Source organism: Phascolarctos cinereus, unplaced genomic scaffold (genome assembly GCF_003287225.1).
Source record: "Phascolarctos cinereus isolate Bilbo 61053 unplaced genomic scaffold, phaCin_HiC Scaffold_1;HRSCAF=81, whole genome shotgun sequence".
Classification (NCBI taxonomy): domain Eukaryota; kingdom Metazoa; phylum Chordata; class Mammalia; order Diprotodontia; family Phascolarctidae; genus Phascolarctos; species Phascolarctos cinereus.
Genome location: NW_027555514.1, coordinates 176825475 through 176845897, shown reverse-complemented (window position 1 = coordinate 176845897; position 20423 = coordinate 176825475). Strand labels below are relative to the sequence as shown.

At 34.1% G+C, this 20423-nt stretch overlaps 1 protein-coding gene across 2 annotated transcripts in view; it reads left to right on the top strand.

Annotated features, from left to right (window-relative positions):
- Positions 1-18320, top strand: part of PDE3A (phosphodiesterase 3A) — a 382388-nt gene extending 364068 nt beyond the window's left edge. The window contains exons 15-16 of one of the 2 annotated variants that reach the window (XM_020994229.2): positions 4146-4395; positions 9628-18320. In XM_020994229.2, coding sequence (XP_020849888.1) covers positions 4146-4395; positions 9628-9869 — 492 coding nt within the window. In that variant the 3' untranslated portion in view covers positions 9870-18320. Of the gene's footprint in view, positions 1-4145; positions 4396-5553; positions 5598-9627 lie in introns of those variants that run through there. The other variant, XM_078155239.1, reaches the window with a different exon arrangement.
- Positions 18321-20423: the final 2103 nt, after the last annotated feature.

Below are 20423 nucleotides of genomic sequence, written 5' to 3'. Positions count from 1 at the left end.
CTATTAACATTTAGTTATAATTACTGTATTACCCTTCATCCTATTTTCTTTCATTTATTGTGCTCTTTCTCTTTTTATCTTATCCCTTCTCAAAAGTCTGTTGTGCTTCTGATCATTGCCTCCCTTAATCTGTTATCCCTTTTATTATCACCCCTCCTCTTTTCCCATTCTCTTTTATTTCCCCATTTGGTAAAAATAGATTTCTATACCCAACTGAGTGTGTGTGTATATGTGTGTGTGTGTGTATGTGTATTTTTCCCTCCATGAACCAATTCTGATGGGAGTGAGGTTCAAGCATTACCCACCCACCCCCATTTTCCACTCCACTGTAAATATTCTCCCTTGCATGCCTCTATTATGTAAGAAAGTGAGCTTTTATATATCCTTTTCCATTTGGCCAATTCTGCTTTTTGAGGAGCTTTTTCCTCAGTGAATTTTTATACCTCTTTTTCCATTTGGCCTATTCTGCTTATCTTCCCTCTTTTATCATTTGGCAAATTCTGGTTTTTTTTTTAAAGTGTTATTTTCTTCAATATTTTTGTGCCTCTTTTACCAGGCTTTTTAATATATATTTTTTGGGCATCACTCTCATTTCTTTTCCCAGTCTTTCTTCCACCACTCTTATCTTTTTCTTTTAACTCTTGTGGGAATTCTTGTTGGGCTTGGATCCAATTATCATTTTATTTTGAGGCTTTGGTTGTATATGTTTTCACATTCTTTTCTTCTTCTGAGTTCATGTGTTAGTATTCTCTGTTCCAACACAGTAGCTTTTTGTGGTCAGGTTTGACTTGGCATGTCATATTGAAGTTGTGTTATGCTCACCTTGTGTTGGGGAGGCACTGCCTCAAACTTTTTCATGTGCTGTTTTCAGAAGTGGTTCTGGGGGATCTGCAAGTTTTCAGTGCTTTCAAGGTGGTATGATATGGCTGAGGTGTGATCACAGTTCTCCTGGTCTGTACTCTGCTTCCCTGTAGCCACAAGTAATAGCACTCCTCTTGGCCTGAAACTGTGACCAGGTCCCCTGCTCTCCAAGAGTAACAAGTGCTAGTGCTCCTCTCTGCTTTGAAACTGGGGCTAGAGTCTGTGCTCCCTTGTAAATGGTCACCAACACTCTTATTTTTTTGGAACTGTTACCCATAATTGAGTATGGGCAATAGAGTTGCCAATCAGTGACAGCTACACCTAGTGCCAGCAAAGGGTCCCCTGTCATCTGTGTCTGACCAATCATCCTACCCCCTTGCCCTTTCTTGGCTGAGAGCTCTCAAAGCTGCTGCTGTTACAGGTACTATTGCAGCTACCTATAAGACCCACAGATGGTGTTGTTGCCACCCTCTGGCCTAACCTCCACTCTGATGTTACAGACTTCTGCTGACCTCCTAAGTTGTTTTAGGCCAAAACAGAGTCTCACTCTGACCTTTTGTTGGCTCTTCCTCTTTAAAATTTGATTTTAAAGTTATTTGGAGGGTTCCTCTGGGTGCCTGCCTTTAATTCATTATCTTTGCTCCAGTCCTCCTTCACATACCTTCAAAAAGGATGTCCTCCATGTATTTATATTAAAAAAAACCTTTTATTGACATTAAAAAGAGGTTTATACATTAAAAAAAATAATATTCTCTTATTCGTCTTTTATTTTTTAACAATTAGATTTGAGGTTTTTCCTGACCTTTTGAATCCTCCCCTTTGTTAGGCACTTTGAAATATTTCTAAACCCTCAAATTACGTCCCAGTCAAAATGGGCCTCCTTTGTATCTACCAAGATAGTCTAATAGCTCTTTCCATCATTATTTTATTCAATACCTTATCTAGTTCCTAATATAGAATTTTGGGGACCATAGGGTTGAGTCCAGATGTCATTTCTCTGATGTCCATGACAGTGAAAGTGAATTGTTATTTAAAAGGAAAAAAATCTTTACATGTCTTCTCTATTCTTTGTTTTCTGCTTCCCTTTCAGTTTTATCATTAAATTCTCTTACATTGATTTTACTTATTAGAATCTCCTGCCAAGATTTCTTGATAAATTTATTTTTTTCCTCCATGACCTATAATATTTTTGAGACAATACTTCTCATAATATTCCAAAACAGTTTATATGCTAAGCTGTGTTTGTTTTGAAAGCCACATTATTTTGTTTGGCGATGTTATTAAGGTGATTGATTTTCATCAGTTAAACTGTTTAGGAAATAATAATAATCATTTTGTTATCTGTTATTTTATCCTTTACCCATTTTCCACCATCAACAATCCATTTACAAAGGTTAGATTAGTCTTCTATAAACTGTATTCCATAATTCCTTCTCATTTTTATCATTTCTTCCAGTTTGCTATTGATCTTGATCTTTGACCTAACAATGGACTGACTATACACAGACTACACTTTTGGAAATGACTAAAAGATTGGTAACCAGTTTGTAGTCTGTTAAAGTCAATTTCAATTTTTAGGATGCTATTTAATGTTTGCCTTTTTGAGTGTCTCCATTTCTCTTTGCAAAGAAAGTATTTTTCACATACACACATACATAAAACATTTAGCATAGATGTGTATGTATGTATTATATATGTGTATGTTATATAAATGCATATATGTATGTATTGTGGGTATATACATACATCCATACATAAATATGCATGCATGTATGTATAACTTCTTGATAATTTACATGATTTTGATTTTTTAAATTTCTCATTGCTAAACCATTTTCCAACTTGGTTTTGGCCATTTACCCCACGTCCCCTTTTCCACTGAAGTCACCAAGTATTAATTTTTTCCCCCTTTAATTGGAATGATCATATCAAGTTCTTTATACAGCTTCTTTACTTCCTTATCTTCTGCAATAAATATTGGTATATGAACTGAAATTATTTTCACAGTAGTCTTCTTGTTGATTATTATTCTGAGTCCTGAAATATCAAAAGATCGTGTTTTCCCTGAAATTGTTTCTTGTTGCTCCTAGACTATAAATGAAACCAGAATCCAGAAAGAGGTTGCAGCTAAAAATATATTTCATAAGTTTTCCTTGGAGTTGCAAAAGAGTTGGTGGAATTGATTTTTATCATATGTCTGAGAACAATCCTCAAATGAAATTATATGTCTAGAGTTACTAGTACTCATCATTCTTCACCTCTCTGTAGAGTTTTAAACTGTTGATAGTATTCTCCACCCAGATATAGTCCACTTGTTTATTTCCATGACCCTGTTTTTTCCTAATTCTCCTTCCTTCTGTCTGGCAAATTCCTTCCTAATCACATTTGTTGAATCATCATTCATATCTCTCCCCTCACCCCAATCACCCTTGTATGTGAGCATATCAAGATTCTGTCTGGAGATGACTTCTGTTTTCCCCCTGTATATTCTCTCAATGATCTCATCCAATCCCATGGGTTCATCAATTACCTCTAAGTAAACAATTTATATATCTTTATAGCCAGTCCCAGTCTCTTCTTAACTTTAGGCCCACATGAACAACTGGCTATTGGACATTTCCTTCTGAGTTTCCTGTAATCATCTCAAACTTAAAATGTCCCAAATGGAAATTACAGTCTTTCCTTCAAAAGCCATCATTCCTCCTAAGTTCCCTATTTCTGTAGAGAACATCACCCATTCATTCAGGTTTTCAACTTCAACAAATTATCCCTTTCCCTTATTCCCATAACAAATCAATTGTCAACCCCTGTTGCTTCAGCCTCCACAATATAGCTTGCTTGCATCTGCCTCCTCTGCATTAATTAATCTAATTCATAAGTCCACCACTTAATCCATGAACTATTACAATAACCTTTTAATTTATTCCTTGCTTCCCATCTATTCCCTCCCTAATCTAGTTTCAACACAATTATAAAATTCTGAACTTCATTGTTTCAATTCTACTTCACACCTGTATTTCATTCAGAAAAGTTATGCTTTATTCCACTATGATAAAAAATCATTAATATTTACAATTATCAAAGATTAATAGCTAAAATTAAGTACTCTACCATAATGCTTTTGAAAATGGACCAGGTTTAAAAAATAATTTGGGCTGACTTAGATACATAGCTTTAGAATATGATTGAAATATTTCTTACTTATTGACTTGACTTCATTTTAATTGCCGCTTTTCACTGAACTGTTTTCCTGTAGAAGAGTAATGAGGTATTCTAATTTCTAGGGTGATGAAGAGGCCAGCCTTGGGCTTCCCATAAGCCCTTTTATGGACCGTTCTGCTCCTCAGTTGGCAAATCTTCAGGAATCTTTCATCTCTCATATTGTGGGGCCATTGTGCAACAGTTATGACTCTGCAGGACTGATGCCTGGGAAATGGGTGGAAGACAGTGATGAATCAGGAGGAGACACAGATGACCGGGAAGAAGTAGAACCAGCAAATGAAGAGGAAACTTGTGAAAATGTTGAATCTGCAGGTAAGCTAGGCATCTGTCCCCATTTGTATTTTCCCAAAGGCAATTCACAGAACTGGAATCAAAGCATCAGCTTTTCAATTATTAAACATTCTGGCTTAAACATAAGCATCTCTTCTGGGTTTGCTTCCAGATATTCCTCCTCAAACAATGATGGCAGATGAAATTTACAGTGAATTCTAAAGTGTATGTAACATGTTATAATAATAATACTAGAGAGAGAGAAGGGAACAAGCATTGACATAGTGCCACTCTGTGCCAAGGATTTTACAAATATTATCTCATTTGATCCTCACAATGAACCTGGGAGACAGATGATATTATTATGTCCATTTTCATAGTTGAAGAAACTGAGAAAGAATGAGGTTAAATGACTTGCCCTGGGTCACACAGCTATTAAGTGTCTGAGATCAGATTTAAACTCAGATCTTCCTGACTCCAGGCCCACTGTTTATCCACTGCACCACCTAGCTGTCTAGTAATCAGTCAGTTAGTCAATAAACATTTCTTAAGATCTCACCATTTGTCAGGTACTGTGCTAAGTTCTGGGGATACAAAGAATGGCAAAAGATAGTCTGTTCCCTTAAAAATCTCACAATCCAATGGGGAGAAACCACAAAGAAACAAACATGTACAATCAAGCTATATACCAGATAAATAGAAACTGCTTAACAGAGGGAAAGCAGTAAAATTAGGAGGGATTGGGAAAGGCTTCCCAACTTCTTATAATGTCAGTATTCTGTAGATCATAAGCATAAATATGTATTTATAGTAGCTAAGGTAGGTACATGGGTACCTGACACAAAGCAATAAATCTGAAATGCCTTCAGCATCCCACTTTCACATAAATAAACCTGTTCTCTGATTCAGAAAGAAATGCTTTCTTAATACTTTTTATCACTTTGGCTCTGCATCTTTGTACAAAGGTTGTCATCTATATATAAGAGCCTGGGTTTTTTCCCTCAGCGTTTCATATTTCTTAAACATGAAGTTCTGCCTTTTCCGCCTCTAGAAGATAAAGTTTAAAATTTTGGTGAATAAAGAAATAACATTGGGGCCAAAGAAACTTCCATATTCAAATCAACATTCATGAACTGCTTGCTTATGTTCCATGTTCCCTTGTGATATTGCCTTTTTCTTGTTTTTATTCTCTTTCACCAGGAGATAATGACTCCCCCAAGGGTAAGTAAGCATTTATCTGTTCAGTATAAACTGGCATATTTCATACCTCTTCTAGTAGTCAACAGAAAGTATCAGTGAGTGCTGTCCTCTTTTGAGTGAATAACATCATGAGAATACTTTACCTATTCTACCTAAACTCCAAAAGCCAGAAATTCCTATTCTTCCCATCCTTAACTCAGTAAATTATTAGAATTTATTGTCTCTGCACCAGCCTTTTACATGTCCTGTTCCTGTGACAATAGTTCCTTTGTGACCTCATCTTTGCCTCGATACAGAAAATCTCTATGACAATAAATTGCAAGTGAGCTGCTGATCTCTATCTGGGGAGAAGCTCCCAAAACCAGTGAAATCATTTGTGTAGATTCAAGGAGAGGGAACGTCAAGTAGTTCAGAGCACAGGCCTTTGAATCAAAAGACTTGGTTTCAAAATTACAGTAGTCACGTGATGTCTGTCCACAAGTTTCTTCCCTTCTCTTAGCTTTTTCTCTTTTTACATACTTTTCTCCTTTATAAAATGAAGATAATAAATTTTGCAGTATTTGCCTCTTGGAGATATTAAATAAAGTGCTATATAAATGTGAAATTTCCTGGCTCCTAGAATAGTACATCACTAATAGTAGGTGCTTAATAAGCATTTGCTGAAAGGAATTAATGAATTAGTGAAATATAACCTTTCCATTCTCATTGCGTTTCAGAATTTAGTCAAAATTCATTCAGAAAATATGTGCCCTGGCCTGTTTTGGTAATCTGGATTTTTTATAGATACCATAACTATTCCCATTCCTATTAGTGGAGAATGCATTTTTGTAGCAATTTGTTATACCCAGGAAGATTGTTAAAAATGTTTAATGCAACCTAGCCATGTAGAATTCTGGGGCTGGTAGGGATCTTTGAAGGCCATGTAGCTCAACCCCCTTATTTTATAGATAAAGGAACTGAGACCTTGGAAAGGACAATGACTTTGGTAAGGATTCTAAAGTGATTATTGCCCTTTATTTAATTATTTTATTCTTTCTCTTAGTTCAGAATTGGTATTGGCTTTAATTAATAATCATTTGATCTAGTCTGTTATTTGCATTCAAGTACAGTTGCAAACCTCAAATATGCTCTGGTATCTACTGAGGTTTAAAAAATTTGGATGTTTCCCAGGAAACACAGGATTAATACGCTATTCTGAGGAAAGAGAGGCTTTTAAAAATTCTCATAATTAAATCTGAAAGATTCCTGTGGGGGCCTAAGAACTTTCTAATGAAGCACTAAGCTGGGTTTAGGCTTGCAACATTGAAAAGCTCTTTGTTCACAGTTCAGAAGCTTCCAGTACTGAATAATTTAGTCCTTTAGACCACCTGCAGACTTAAATCTGTGCACATTTTTGGGGTACAAACATTCTTGTATATCACCTTATTAAGTAAAATTTACAGAGAGGTCTATTGCTGAAGTTTTACATCAGTAACAAGGAAACCATTCCTTTCTAAATATGCTTCATGGAAAAGAAAAAGAACATTTGAGCTTTGTGTTAATAAATTAATCATCAGAAATCTATTTCCAAAACATTAGTAGCTTAAATTGACATTTTTAGCAGCAGAATGTCTCCTACAGTTATGACTGTATGTGTGTAGGTGGGCCAAATAATTTACTTTTATTCTTTCTTTAACCAGAGAATGATCTGAATTCAGGTATACTATATTGGTTCAGATATTAGCCACCTCTAAGTATAGACTACAGGCTAAACATGAAATCACTTGGAAAAGAAAACACACACAAACACACATACATACATACACACACAGAAATAGCACTAATTACATGCCATACCTATAATATGTGTTACATGCCATAGCTGAGGGGAGGTAAACACTATTCGGGCCAATATGTAATAATAGGGTACTTCATAATATAATAAAATTCATTGAAGAAAAGCATAGGATTTTGATCTGTAAAAGTCTTTAGAGGTCTAACCCAAACCCTTCATTTTACAAATGAGGAAACAGGGCTACCCAGAAAAGGGAAGTAATTTGGAAACTATCTCCTATACAATTCTTTTTTTTTTTCTGTTACCTTCACATATCGATAGTTTCTTAGAAAGATTTAACTGTACTGCCTTTCCTAACTGATTCTGAGTCTTTCCTCCACGAAAAATTTGCCTTGTAAATGATAGAACAATCAAGACATTTGCTCTCAATTGATTGTTTGGTTGATTACTCTCAATTAGTTAGCAATTATTAAACACCGACTATGTACTAGACCAGAGGTGGGGAACCTGCTGCCTCAAGGTCACATGTGGCCATCTAGGCCCCCAAATGGGGCCCTTTGACTGATTTTGATGAATCTTTGTTCTGTGAAGTTTGGATTTAGTAGAGCCACACTTGAGGACCTATAGAGGGCCACATTTGGCCTTGAGGCAGCAGGTTCCCCACCCCTGTGTAACTAGACACTGTGCTAAGCACTGAGGATACACAGAAAGAGAAGGGGGAAAAACGCAGTCCATGCTTTTAAGAAGCACCTCGTGCAAGCAAGTATGTGAGACATATACAGGATAAATTAAAGGTAGCCTCAGGAGGAAGGCACTAAGATTAAGGAGGACTGGGAAAGGCTTCTTGCAGAAGGTAAGACTCTAACTGAAACTTAAAGAAACTTAGGAGGTAGAATTGAGAAGGGGAGAGCATTGCAGACAGAGAGAGAAAGAGTGAGAAGATGGAGTGTTAATGTGTCAGGAGCATCAAGGAAGCCAGTGTCACTGGAGCACAGAGTACATGAAAGGGAATAAGGTATAAGAAAACTGGGAAGGTAGGAAGGGGACAGGTAAGAAGGATATTTCAAAAGCAAACACGGGAGTTCGTATTTGATCCTGAAAGGTAAAAGTGAGTTACTGAAGTTTATTGCATGGGGGATGGGGAGAAACCTATGCTTTAGGAAGATCTGTTTGACATTGTAGTAGATGGTGGACTGGAGGTGGGGAAGACACTTGAGGCAGGCAACTGCTACTATTGTAGTAGTCCGTGCATGAGATGATGAGTTTTGCACTATAGTGGTTATAATGTCAAAGGAAAAAAGGAAGCATTTCTGAGAGATGTTATGAAGATAGAAACAACAGGACTGAATAACTGATTGGATATGGGGCAGGGTTGAGTGTGAGCAATGAAGGATGACACCTAGGTTGTAAGCCCAGGAGATTGAGAGGATGGTGACATTTTGAACAATAGTAAGTAAAGTTAGGAAGGTAGACAGTTTTGGGGAGGGGGTGAGGAAGGAAGGTAATGAGTTCAATTCCAGACATGTTTAGCTTAAGATATCTACAGGACATTCAGTTCAAGATTTTACTAAAACTTAAGAACCCAGATTTCTATTCCTGTAATTCTTATAACTTTCACTGGTTTTCTTTGTTATAGTTTCTTCATTAAATAAGAATTTCTTGTTAATTTTTTGCAGTGGATAAGCCATATGAAATTCTCATATTTAGAATACAGAACCAGGAAACAGTCCAAAAGAGAGGGTTATCTCATATTCAGTGGAGTTTGGATGTGACAGTCATAAATTAAAACGTACCAAAGTAGCTACAGTTAGCATTTGGCTATTAATTACTAGTATTTAAAATATCCTGGCCAATCTGAAATGAATAGCATCTTTGCATAGTTGAAAGCCTAAAAAAGGCACTTGTTAATAGGTTTATGCTATTGGAGTAAAAGATGTAACTGCCTCATTCAGCCACGTTTTAAAGATAACCAGGTTTATTAAACTGAACTTAATTGCATTTCCTAATGGGCACATAGAAATGTCCTCTTTATTATTTCTATACAGAAACTTACAAACCAATGTGCATAAAATATACAAAATTTCAAATATTCACATATTGGAATTTCATAACTAGATCATGGTCCCTAAATATAATGTTCTCTTCTATACCTGGAACATGCAACCCTGAGTTAAGTATGAAAAAACACATATAACCAGACAATACTAAAATCTTGTCAGCAAACTAAATGAAAGATAGAGTGATAATGAATATTATGTTTAATCTTCCCTGAGCCCAAAATTGGTCTTAATATTTTTCAGGACAGCAGACGTTCAAAAGGAGGAAAATCTACTGCCAAATAACTCAGCACCTCCTTCAAAACCATAAAATGTGGAAGAAAGTCATTGAAGATGAGCAACGACTAGGCAGTGGGATGGAAAAGCTAAGTCTAGAAAAATCCACCCTACATCAATCCTCAGAGCAAATCCAGGCAATCCAGGAAGAGGAGGAAGAAAAAGGGAAACCAAAAGGAGAGAACACAGCTACAAATCTGACCCAATGACAATTCACCAAGCATTACTTTAAGCCAGATTGACTTGTGCACAGACTCCTTGCAAGCCAGCACAACATTTAGACACAACACTGTAGAAATGTGGGATAACACACCAATGGCTGTTTCACTTGGAATGTTTTTGTCAGGATTTTGTGTTTTGTTTGTGTTTGTGTTTTTTTTTGTTGTTGTTGTTTCTTCTTTTTTTTCAGTGAGGTACATTGCTTAAACTCATATGCTCAGAGAAGCTTTCTCACTGCAACACTGGCTTCCACAATTTTTTTTTATTTAAGGAAGAAATATATGCATCTGTGTGTATGAACACACACATGCAACACCCAGACACAGACACACATATAATCACACAGAGCCAGAGTTATTGTCTGTACACTTCTGCGACATTCATATAAAATATATAATGGTCACTATTATAGTGCAAGTCATAAAAGGGAATTGTGCTACCTGATACATTTGTGTGTGCAGGTACACGTGTGTGCATGGGGGTAGGAGCTGGGAAAGGGTATGCTAGAGTGTGTGTGTAGGGGAAAGAGAGTGATCGTTGAGAATTTAGTAGATTAGCTATAACATGCGATTCAGCACATGTGAACAAACATAAGGTGCCAGTATTAAGAAAGTTATATCTGTAGTGATGTGGAAGCAGACCCTATAATAGATGTTCTGTTTTGAGAGGCAATAAAATCTCCCCTTGCAGTAGAAGGTGCACTCACTGCTGTCTTCTTGCCAGGGCCATGTCACTGGCAATACTGCTCTTACGCCTTTTAGAGGCATGCTATAACCAACCTCAAACCCATGGGAGCACAGGTGCTTTACATACACTTTAGCCAAATGAACATAGGAAAAATAGTGCGTACAAGCAGTCTGTTTACCAAGGGTTAAGGCAACAGATGAAGACAAAATAGCATTCTTTATTATTTAAGGAAAGACCTGTGATCAAATCATCTAATCAGGTTATTATTCTAGCCAGATGCAGAAGAAGGGGGGGGGGATAGACAGTAGGCTAGAGAATAAATTACATCTTTGCAATTATTCTCCCATGACTTCCATATTTCTTATAAATTTTTAAGCATGTTTTAGGACACAGCTATAAAGAATGAAATGTTTCTAACTGCTTATGTGGTGTTCTTAAATTACAGTGGAAGTTTTATATCTTAGTAACTAATAAAGATTGGCTTATTAGAGGAGCCAGCGAAAACTGCAACTACCCAGCATGAAAGAGTAGCATTACACCTGCTGTGTGATATGGGTTATCTAGCTTCGATTTCCAGGCTTTGGGTACACCAGTGTGTTGTTTTTAACAAAGAAGGAAATTGTATAGAGATTGGGCCTGTTATTGAGGTTTTTTTTTTGTTTTATTGTTGTTGTTGTTTCCACACTTGTTTATGCTGTGAGCCAAACCCCTTTTTAAAATTAGTACTCACTTTCGATATATTTTATTTCATAAAATATTATATTTGTCAATAATTAGTTGTTATGGTGTAAATATGAAGAATTTTTTTGGCCTTGTAGATAGTATACTCTTAAGAAAATAAAAGGGGAAAAGGGACACATTTTTATAAAGTTATTTTTTTATCACCAGTTTTATACATTGTAGCCATCTCCAACCCCAGCGATAAAGTTGTGCATGGTTAGCATAGAGCCCTGTGGCTACACTGGTCTTTGTATTCTGAGTTAGAATCAAAGATGTGAGAAGTTTATGCCAGCTATACTGATATCCATTGAAAATTTGCCAGTAATTTTTGCCCACTAAAAGAATTAGCTTTCCATATTTTCTAAGGTAGAAGATAATTAGGTATTAGTCAACTCATCTAAAAGGTAATTTTTACTAAGTCCCTGTCTCCCTTCGTTTTTTTGTTTATCACATAATGCTTTCTGTGGACCTGCTGACAATGCAAAAAAGAAAATAGAATTTGTTTTCTTATAAATACATTTATTTGTCTCTTCTTTTTCCATTATTCATAGAAGCAAATATTTGCATAAAATACCTTTATTTCTCATAAACAGATCTATTCTCCTCAATCAATGATTTTGCAATGATCTGTAGTGTTTTTGTAAATAGGCAATGAAATAAATAGTAGAAAATACCATTTCTCCACTATTTTCACATTATGAGAGGGGGAATAGAAGAAAACAGATGTGAAGCAAATGTTTATCTAAAGCACTAGAATAGATTTCAAATATTTCAGTATTCTCTTTTTTTAATTATGAACATCTTTACTATTGAAGTGTACTGTTTTGATTCTCCTTGACATGATGGTCAAATGGCTTTATTTTTTTCACAAATTATTCTGAATCCAATATGCTTCTTACAGGGACTTTAAGCATTTGACTGTGTAGGTAGATTTTTTTAATGTGGTTTCCCAGCCATTGCTTCTGATATTCTACTAAAAGTGACTTTTTAGGTGTTTTCTAAACTGAAAATAAAGCCAACAGGTATAGTCTAGGAAAGTAGTACATTGGGTAAATAGACAGGGAGATGGTCTTACCAAAAGTACAAAGCTGCTTCTTAATACAAGTTAGAAATGTCAGATTGCAGATGGCCAAGCAATGGTCTTCATCTTCCAACTTGCCTGTGTACTTAAGAAGTTCATTAATCATGGGAAGGTATTATAAATAGGGATTGTAAATAGTCCTTCCCCAAAATTCATTCTTCAGACCGAAGCAAAGTAATTATATTTAGAAGTTATTCTGAAAGAAAAACAGTTCTTTAACAAAGGAAGAAATTGGTTGGTAAATATAGTATGCACAAATATATCCATGATGGTTTTCATACTAATGCAATTAACTCCAAATTTGGTCCTAGGGATATTGTCTAATATTTTCCTTTGGTGACAAAGTAATATTGATGCGTATTTCCATTTCCCTCAGCTATTTCCTATGGTGCCAGTATATCTATTGCAATTGATTCTGTTTTTATAAGCATCTATTTGTAGGTATAGTTAGACAAACTCAGGTCTTATTAATGAAGGGATTTCTAATCAGTTTAATTAAAAGGCTCATTCTTTATATAAACTCTAAAAAGAGATACAGATAAAGTTGATAATAATTGATTGCTTTAAATTGAATAAAAAAAATCACTTCCAGGGTGCTATTAGGACCTCTTTTCAATCACTATCTACTGTAACTGATCTAGATGAATGAGGACTCTTAGGACCTTCAGAAAGTGGTTTCTACCATGAAACAATTATAAAAATTTCCCAAGACTAGAATTTTAGCTGTAAACAATCTTTTTGTTTATTTTTATAATTAATATGTAAACACGGTTTTGATATGAGTAAAAGATGAAGACATTAGCTTTGTTCAGAAATTTATGTATGTCAGTCTTCATCACATAAGAGCGAGCATCCAACATCAGGCAACAAAAATTGTATACACTTTTGTGAATGAAGATTGTTTGATTCTTGTTATCTTTTACTTGTTGTCCTGGACTTACCTCCCCCCTCAGAAGCCCAGTCAGTGAAGTCATGTTAAAAAAAAAAGAGTTGTATTTCATCTACAGTGTTCACATTGAAACCCAGAAATATAAAACGTTGGTTTGAAATTACTATATGTAACATATGCCTTATAATGAATTTTCACTCTATTCCTATGTGTCCCCATTGTCTCAGCCTTAAAAGTCCATTTAAGTGTAAAAGTTGTGCTGGGGGGATGAGACCTAACACTTGTTTAAGTAATAATTTAAAAAAAAAGAAATTTAAAGTATTTTCTAAGTAATAAATTTATACAAATTTTCATTCTAAATAAAGGTTAAGGTTTGAAATGATTAACAAATAGAGACTTTGATTGTTATGTAGTCAACTCTCAATTATCCACATTACTAGAGAGAAGTAAATGGTAAAAATCCAAAAAAAATTACATTTGGTTTTAGAAAATGTTTTATGTTTAATTTTAGATAGGTATATCCAGTGTTTACAGAATTCACATTATTTCAAACAATAATTAAAATAAGCTATAAAATTCAGATTGTCTTGATTCTATATCCTGCCCCTTCTTCAATTCATTTGCTGATTTCCACTCCATTATGACAGAGATGCTACTGGCTCATGGAAATAGCTTAAAACTTATTTCTGTGAATATGTTAATTTACTTCTAGATTAGAGTAAAGCACATTTTTGCACATGTTTAATAGAGTGAAGTATTTTGTTATATAGCATAGATAATAATATCCACAAGAATTTGAAGGCAGATGGGCACATCTTCAGATAGTTGAGGATTGACTGCATTCTGAAATGAAATTGTGTTTCTTTCATCTATATTTTCTTAACAAATCTCTTATCAACTGGATTCCTTTGCAAATAAGTTCAAGTTACCAGACCTGGACTTTCCAGAATACTGAAAAACAAAAAATAAAAACTGGTGGATTATGACTGCTCAACTGCAGCCGATAATTGAACAATCATGGAAAATGGGAGAAGTTCCACATACTGGAGGACAAATGTTATTCTGCTTTTCAAAAAAAGGGCAAAGAATGGAGTCTACAAATTATAAGCTCAACTTTGAATCCTGGCAAAATTCTAGATGTATTTTTACAGGAATGCTTAGCGAACATCTAAAAAAGAAAGGTGATTGCCAAGAACCAGCCAACATGGCTCTGGCAAAAAGAGATCATGCCAAATTAATCCCATTTCCTTTTGTTTTTGAAGGGTTTAGTACACTTGCAGATGATAGAAATAATAGAGAGACAGTTGTTCTTAATATTATGAAAACAATTGACAAAGAGTCTCTTGCTATTGTGAACAAAATGAAAATATTTAGGAGAGACAATTAGTTGTCTTGAGAACTGAGTTACAGAGTAGTCATTAAAAGTGCAGTATCATGGTAGAATGAAGTTACCAGTGGAGCTCACTAGAGATTTAAATAGTTTTACTCTTTTTTTTAATAGATGAAACCCTTGTTAAATTTACAGACAACTAAAATCCTAACATACCAGATGACAATCAGGACCCCAGATGATCTCAATAGGTTAAATTGTTGGAGCAAATTCAATAAGATGAGATATAATTAATTTAATGTTTTAGACTTAACCTCGAAAAATGAATTTCACAAATATAAACTAGGGGAGGCATGACAAGAAAAGAGTGCATCTAAAAAGATTCTGGGTGTTTTAGTTGGCTGAAACTTTGCTAGCAATCAACAGTGTAATATGGCAACCAAAATAACGTTCTCATTGAGAAACATAGTCCCTGGGGCAAAGGATGTTATGCTATACCTGCACATCACCATGGTCAAATTACTTCTGTAGTATTATATTTAATTCCAAGTAATATGACTCAAGAAGGACAATCAAAGTCATCTCAACAAGGGCAGAGATAATAAAATACTGAAAGATGATATTGTTTGAAGGAAACAGAAGCAGAAGAGAAGGCTTGGAGGTGGAGTGAAGAGGTGATGTTAATGTCATTATGAAGGGCTCTAATATGGAAGAGGAATTGGATTTTTTTTGGCGCGGCCCCAGAGAACAAAACTTGCATGAATGAGTAGATGTTGCAAAGCAGCAAGTTTAGACTTCATGTGAGGAAAATTTGCTGAAAATTAGAGCTATTCAAAGGTAGAAAGCAATGCTTTAGATGATAATGCCTACCACACAAAGGAAAGACAACAATTTGGCTGTATCATAGATTAGATTCTTATTTAAGCAAGGATTAGGCTAGATGAACCACAGCATTCCTTCCAACACTAATATCCTGTAATTTTGATACTTTTTATTAATTCTATGAACCACTATTTATTTTTGTTTTGCTGAAGAGAAATAACAACCTTTATTTTTGTCTCCTGGGGGGCTTTTAAGCATTTTTTTCTCCTGATAATATTTTGACCATTATCTTTTTAAGTGAAATTTGTTGGTAATTGTAGTGAATTGTTGTCAGTCATGGGTCACCTGAATCTCACCTTCTTTTCCACTTTGAAGCTTTGAAAGCACTATTTGTCTTGGGTAATTCTTTTTCTGGCTTTGTTGAGAAGTAATCATAACTTTTGGAGTTCAAGACTACAAGATTAACTCTTTGGCATGAAAAGTGTCTACAAATGATATCATAGGACTTTAAGAAGAAATTATTCCAATTTTGGTTGCTAGACTCAAAGTTTTTTTTTTACTACCAAAGAATTAACTCAGACTATTTGCTAAATTTTGGAGATTTTAAAAAGTGAAATTATAATTTTTTAATTGCTTAAAGGACTTAAAACTGAAATATGAAGGAGAAATTTTGCATTAATAATTTGAGTTAATATGGTATAGCATTTTCTAGTCTATACCAAAGTCATTTAATTTGATGTGCCTAATTGCATAGTATGTGGTATTAGCCAACAAATTTCATTTTGAGAATGGAAAGAATGCTAAGGAGATACAGTATTATTTTTTTTTAACTTTACCTATTAACTCTGCCTCAGAAATCATTCTAGCTATATGTTAATGTTGGAATAAAAAAAAATAAATTGAGAATTGGATACTGCACATGATTGAAAATGGTGCAGTACAGTTGAGGAACTGATTAGGATCCTAAGGCCTTTTAAACAACTCTCCTGCTCTGTAGTCTTAATAAGGAAGCTTTTGAAAATTCTACAGTCAGGAAAAGCTATTTCAGCATAAACAACAACCATAAATAATAACTAGGGAATTACGATATAATAGAATTGAAAAATTTTTAAATGAATTTGGTATGAGCACAAAATCCCTGTTAGAACTGAAATAGTCTTCTTTTGGACCAGGAAGGGCCTCTCATTCTTGCACCCCTAAAATCGATCTCTAAGAATATCTGGTAATTTTGGAGTGGTACACAATGCATATAATGAACTCTTTTCTTGATGCCAAGAGTTTGTGTGGTTTCACAGAGAAAAGTAGTAGGTTATATTGTGCACTTTCTCAGATTTTCATTTTAATCCCCCAAATCTGGAATTGCACTAAAAAAAAATATTACTAGTGCACATGAGCAGCACTGGCACTATTTTCAGAGAATCACAGAATGTTAGAACTGGGAAGGATTGTAGTGCAATACATTTGTTTTGCAGATAAGGAAGCAGAGGCCCAGAGAGATTAAATAACTTTCCTCGATTCAAAGAGCTAGAAAATCGGTACAGAAATAACATTCCTTTCACTATACCACTTTTAATTTGTAATTTTCTTTCTTGAATTAACTTCATGCTACATTAGCTACATTTTCTCAGTTAAAAAACACAATTATGATTGCTATTCATATTATTTGGTACACTTAGGCTCTGTATGGAAAAAAAAGAAAAAGAAAGAAAACTAGGTTGACAAAGTGAAAATAAGGTGTTGAGCATCTTTGGGCATTGTCATACCTGCTTCAGAACAAAAATGGAGAACAGACCTATTGAATATTTGAGATGAATAAGTAGACTGTTTTAGTCCTAAGATCTGAACTTTAATAAAGCAAAATATATTAAGGAGTTTGCTTGTCTTCTGTTAAATGACCTAAAGAATGAAGCATGTTCTGAAGAAAATTCATCTTTGTAATACCAAGACTTCATTATAAAATGCTATGTCCATTTAATTGTAATAAATGCCTTTGAATCCTTATAGTTACATCCACTGGTTTAAGAATGTTTGATATTAACCTTTATTTTAACAGATGATCAAACAACTTTTGATTACGTGTAGTATGCAGTTTTTCTTCAGCTTAATGTCCTCTTCCTTCATATGCAAAATGTATTATCAAATGGTAATATTATAGATTAAAATTCTGCAGCGCATTTAAAAGATAACAGCAATATCAGTGCTGTAGTCTAGTGTATTTCCTTTGAGGTCAATGAGATATTGTAGAATTGCATTTGATTAATTTGCTTGAAACAGCCAAATCTTTTAAAAAGGAAGAGGTCTCATTTTGAACATGGTCTTTGATTTCAGGTGCAAAGTTACAATTGGGCAAACAAATGCCAAGCAAAAATTACTTATCACTAAACTACAATAAGTAAATATCATTTTTTATGCTCATATTTAACTTTTCTACTTAGTTTGATGGAACAGGCCTTGAAGGTGAGAAGCGAGAATGTATTTTCATAGGTGTGGAAGAAAGAGAAGCTATGTGAGAAGAATAAAAGTGTGAATTGGGAATAAAAGCTACAAAGAATTTGGAGGAAATTCTCAGGACAAATTGTTCTACTATTTTTCCATCAGACTTAGACTTTATGCTACTCTAAACCAAATGCATTTAAATATTCTATATTTCATAATTGTCCTCCCTTACCACAATGAACCATTACAAAGTATTCAACATGAATTAGCCATAACTTCTTGGAAGAATTGCTTCTTGGAAGTACCTATAGACACAGGGTTTCTTTGCCATTATAGTAGCTTTGTTCTGCATCTGTTAACATTCCACCTATCTCTTTAGTGTAAAATATAAGGAAGTATTTAATGGTATGTATATAATATGTTTGATGGTAGAATGTTCACTTTTCTTTTATTAAAATTCTAAGCTTGTCCTTTTGTATGATGTGAGATCACATTTTATTGTAGGAATTTCATTTTAAGAATTTAAGAAAGTAATCCATTACTAGAATGTTATATTTAAAGGGAAATAGCATTTATAACATATATATCTCACACATGTTTATATAACATATAAATTGTTTATATATACATATTAGGTGTACTCAATAGTTTGACTTTGGTGTATATTTGGTCATTATCAAAGCTTAAAATTGTTTAATAATCAGTCTAAGATATTTGCATGGGTGTTAATTTTTTTTCTTGCTTTTGTGATCCTTTTTCTCACTGATGGTTGACAGCATTTTTAAACATTTTCACAAAGTAATGAATAATATATTTGAATTTCAAGTATATATATATATATATATATATATATATATATATATATATATATATATATATATATTTTGACAAACACTGAAAATATAAATCATTTGGCTGCTCATGTAGATATTTCCTACTTCCTAGATGTGATCAGAAGTACATTGGTCTCTGATAGCATGCCAGAGTGGAATGGGAACTGGATTTGGAGTCAGAGAACCTGAATTCAAATCTCAGCTCTGCAATTACCTGTGCAAATGAGGCCAAGTCACTTATTCTCTCTGAACATCATTTTCTTATCTTTAAATCAGAGGATGCATAAGATGACCTCTAGGGTCCCTTCCACTTCTAAATTTATAATGCTATGACTTTTTTTCTGGATTCTTATAGCAATAACATCCAAACAAGCAAGAAACAACAGAAATCTGCAATCAGCATTGTTTGTTGTAGGATTTTTTTCTATTTTGGTATTAAGGATGTTTTCCTGTTTTCAGGTATTTCTAGCCAATTTGCTACCTTTCATGGTAGCAAGCTGTCGGTGGAAACTATCAGTATGTCATGGAAAGTTGCCAATGAATTCATTTTAAGAATTTAACTTGGAGAGCTTTTCTATAAACCAGAGAGTTCTATTTGAAAGGATGTGGTGGGGCTTCATTTGGAGTTCCCAAAAGGTGACATTTTCACAAACTTGTTTGTTCATCAGAGTGAAGATTCACAGGGCACAAATTTTTTAAGACAGATATTCTTGTAGCCAAATTTCTCTACCTTTAGAAACACTCCAAAAACAAATTATGCCTATTTTAGTGATTTTTTTTTTACAGGTGAAATAGATGTTTTCCTTTTACCTGTATCTAGTACTTAATATATGTAATCATATTTAATATATTCCATTCATAAATAGTTGTGAAGTGATTTAGTTGTTTTGTACAAAATAGAATAGCTGTACAGAAAAAAAATTCTTTTACATAAACATTATTTATTTTTATGGTTTTATAACCTGAACACTATACAGAAGGTACTCTTTTGCCAGAATTATTGGAAGTGCCTCTTGGTAATATATATAATATAATAAATGTGTATTAAGCTTATTAAAACTATTTGTCAGAAATTAAAACTTTGGGTGTTGCAACATAAATATAATTCTATGATATGATGATTGCTGTAGTTATTCTTTTGATTCTTCTTTTTTCATCATGGACATTTTTGTTGCCCAGAATGTTGTGATAGCTAGATTTTTCATGATTCATCAAAGTTCAGAATTACAGGGCTCATGGATATTTTTATAAATATGCCCTACATAAAATTTCTGGTCAATCTCATTACAAAATAACTTTATCATCCCATTGAACTGAACTCTGTCTGAAAGTTGGGAAACTCCATTACAATCTTGTGTGTCCAATTATTTAAGAGACAAATGAGATGGTCAATTTCCAAAAGTAGTCTCTCCTTGTGTCTTCCTCTTCCCTTTCTTTTTTTCTCTTTAGTCTCTATTCTGTCTCCAATTCTTGCTCCTTTTCCGTTCCAAAACCATCAACTTCTTCCAGGCATTAGCAATGAATGAGCTTAACTTATTTAACACCAAAATAGATTTTCAATGAAAAGAAGTATTTTCAATTATTCCAAAGGAATCCAGAGATAAGCAAGTTATTTGACAAGCAAACACATTAAATGAGACAAAAAACCAAGACAAAGAAAATGCAAAACAAAGAAGCACTTAATTATGGTTTATAAGAAAAGACTAAATAATTATCTCTTGCATATAAAACAAGAAAATATTTGAT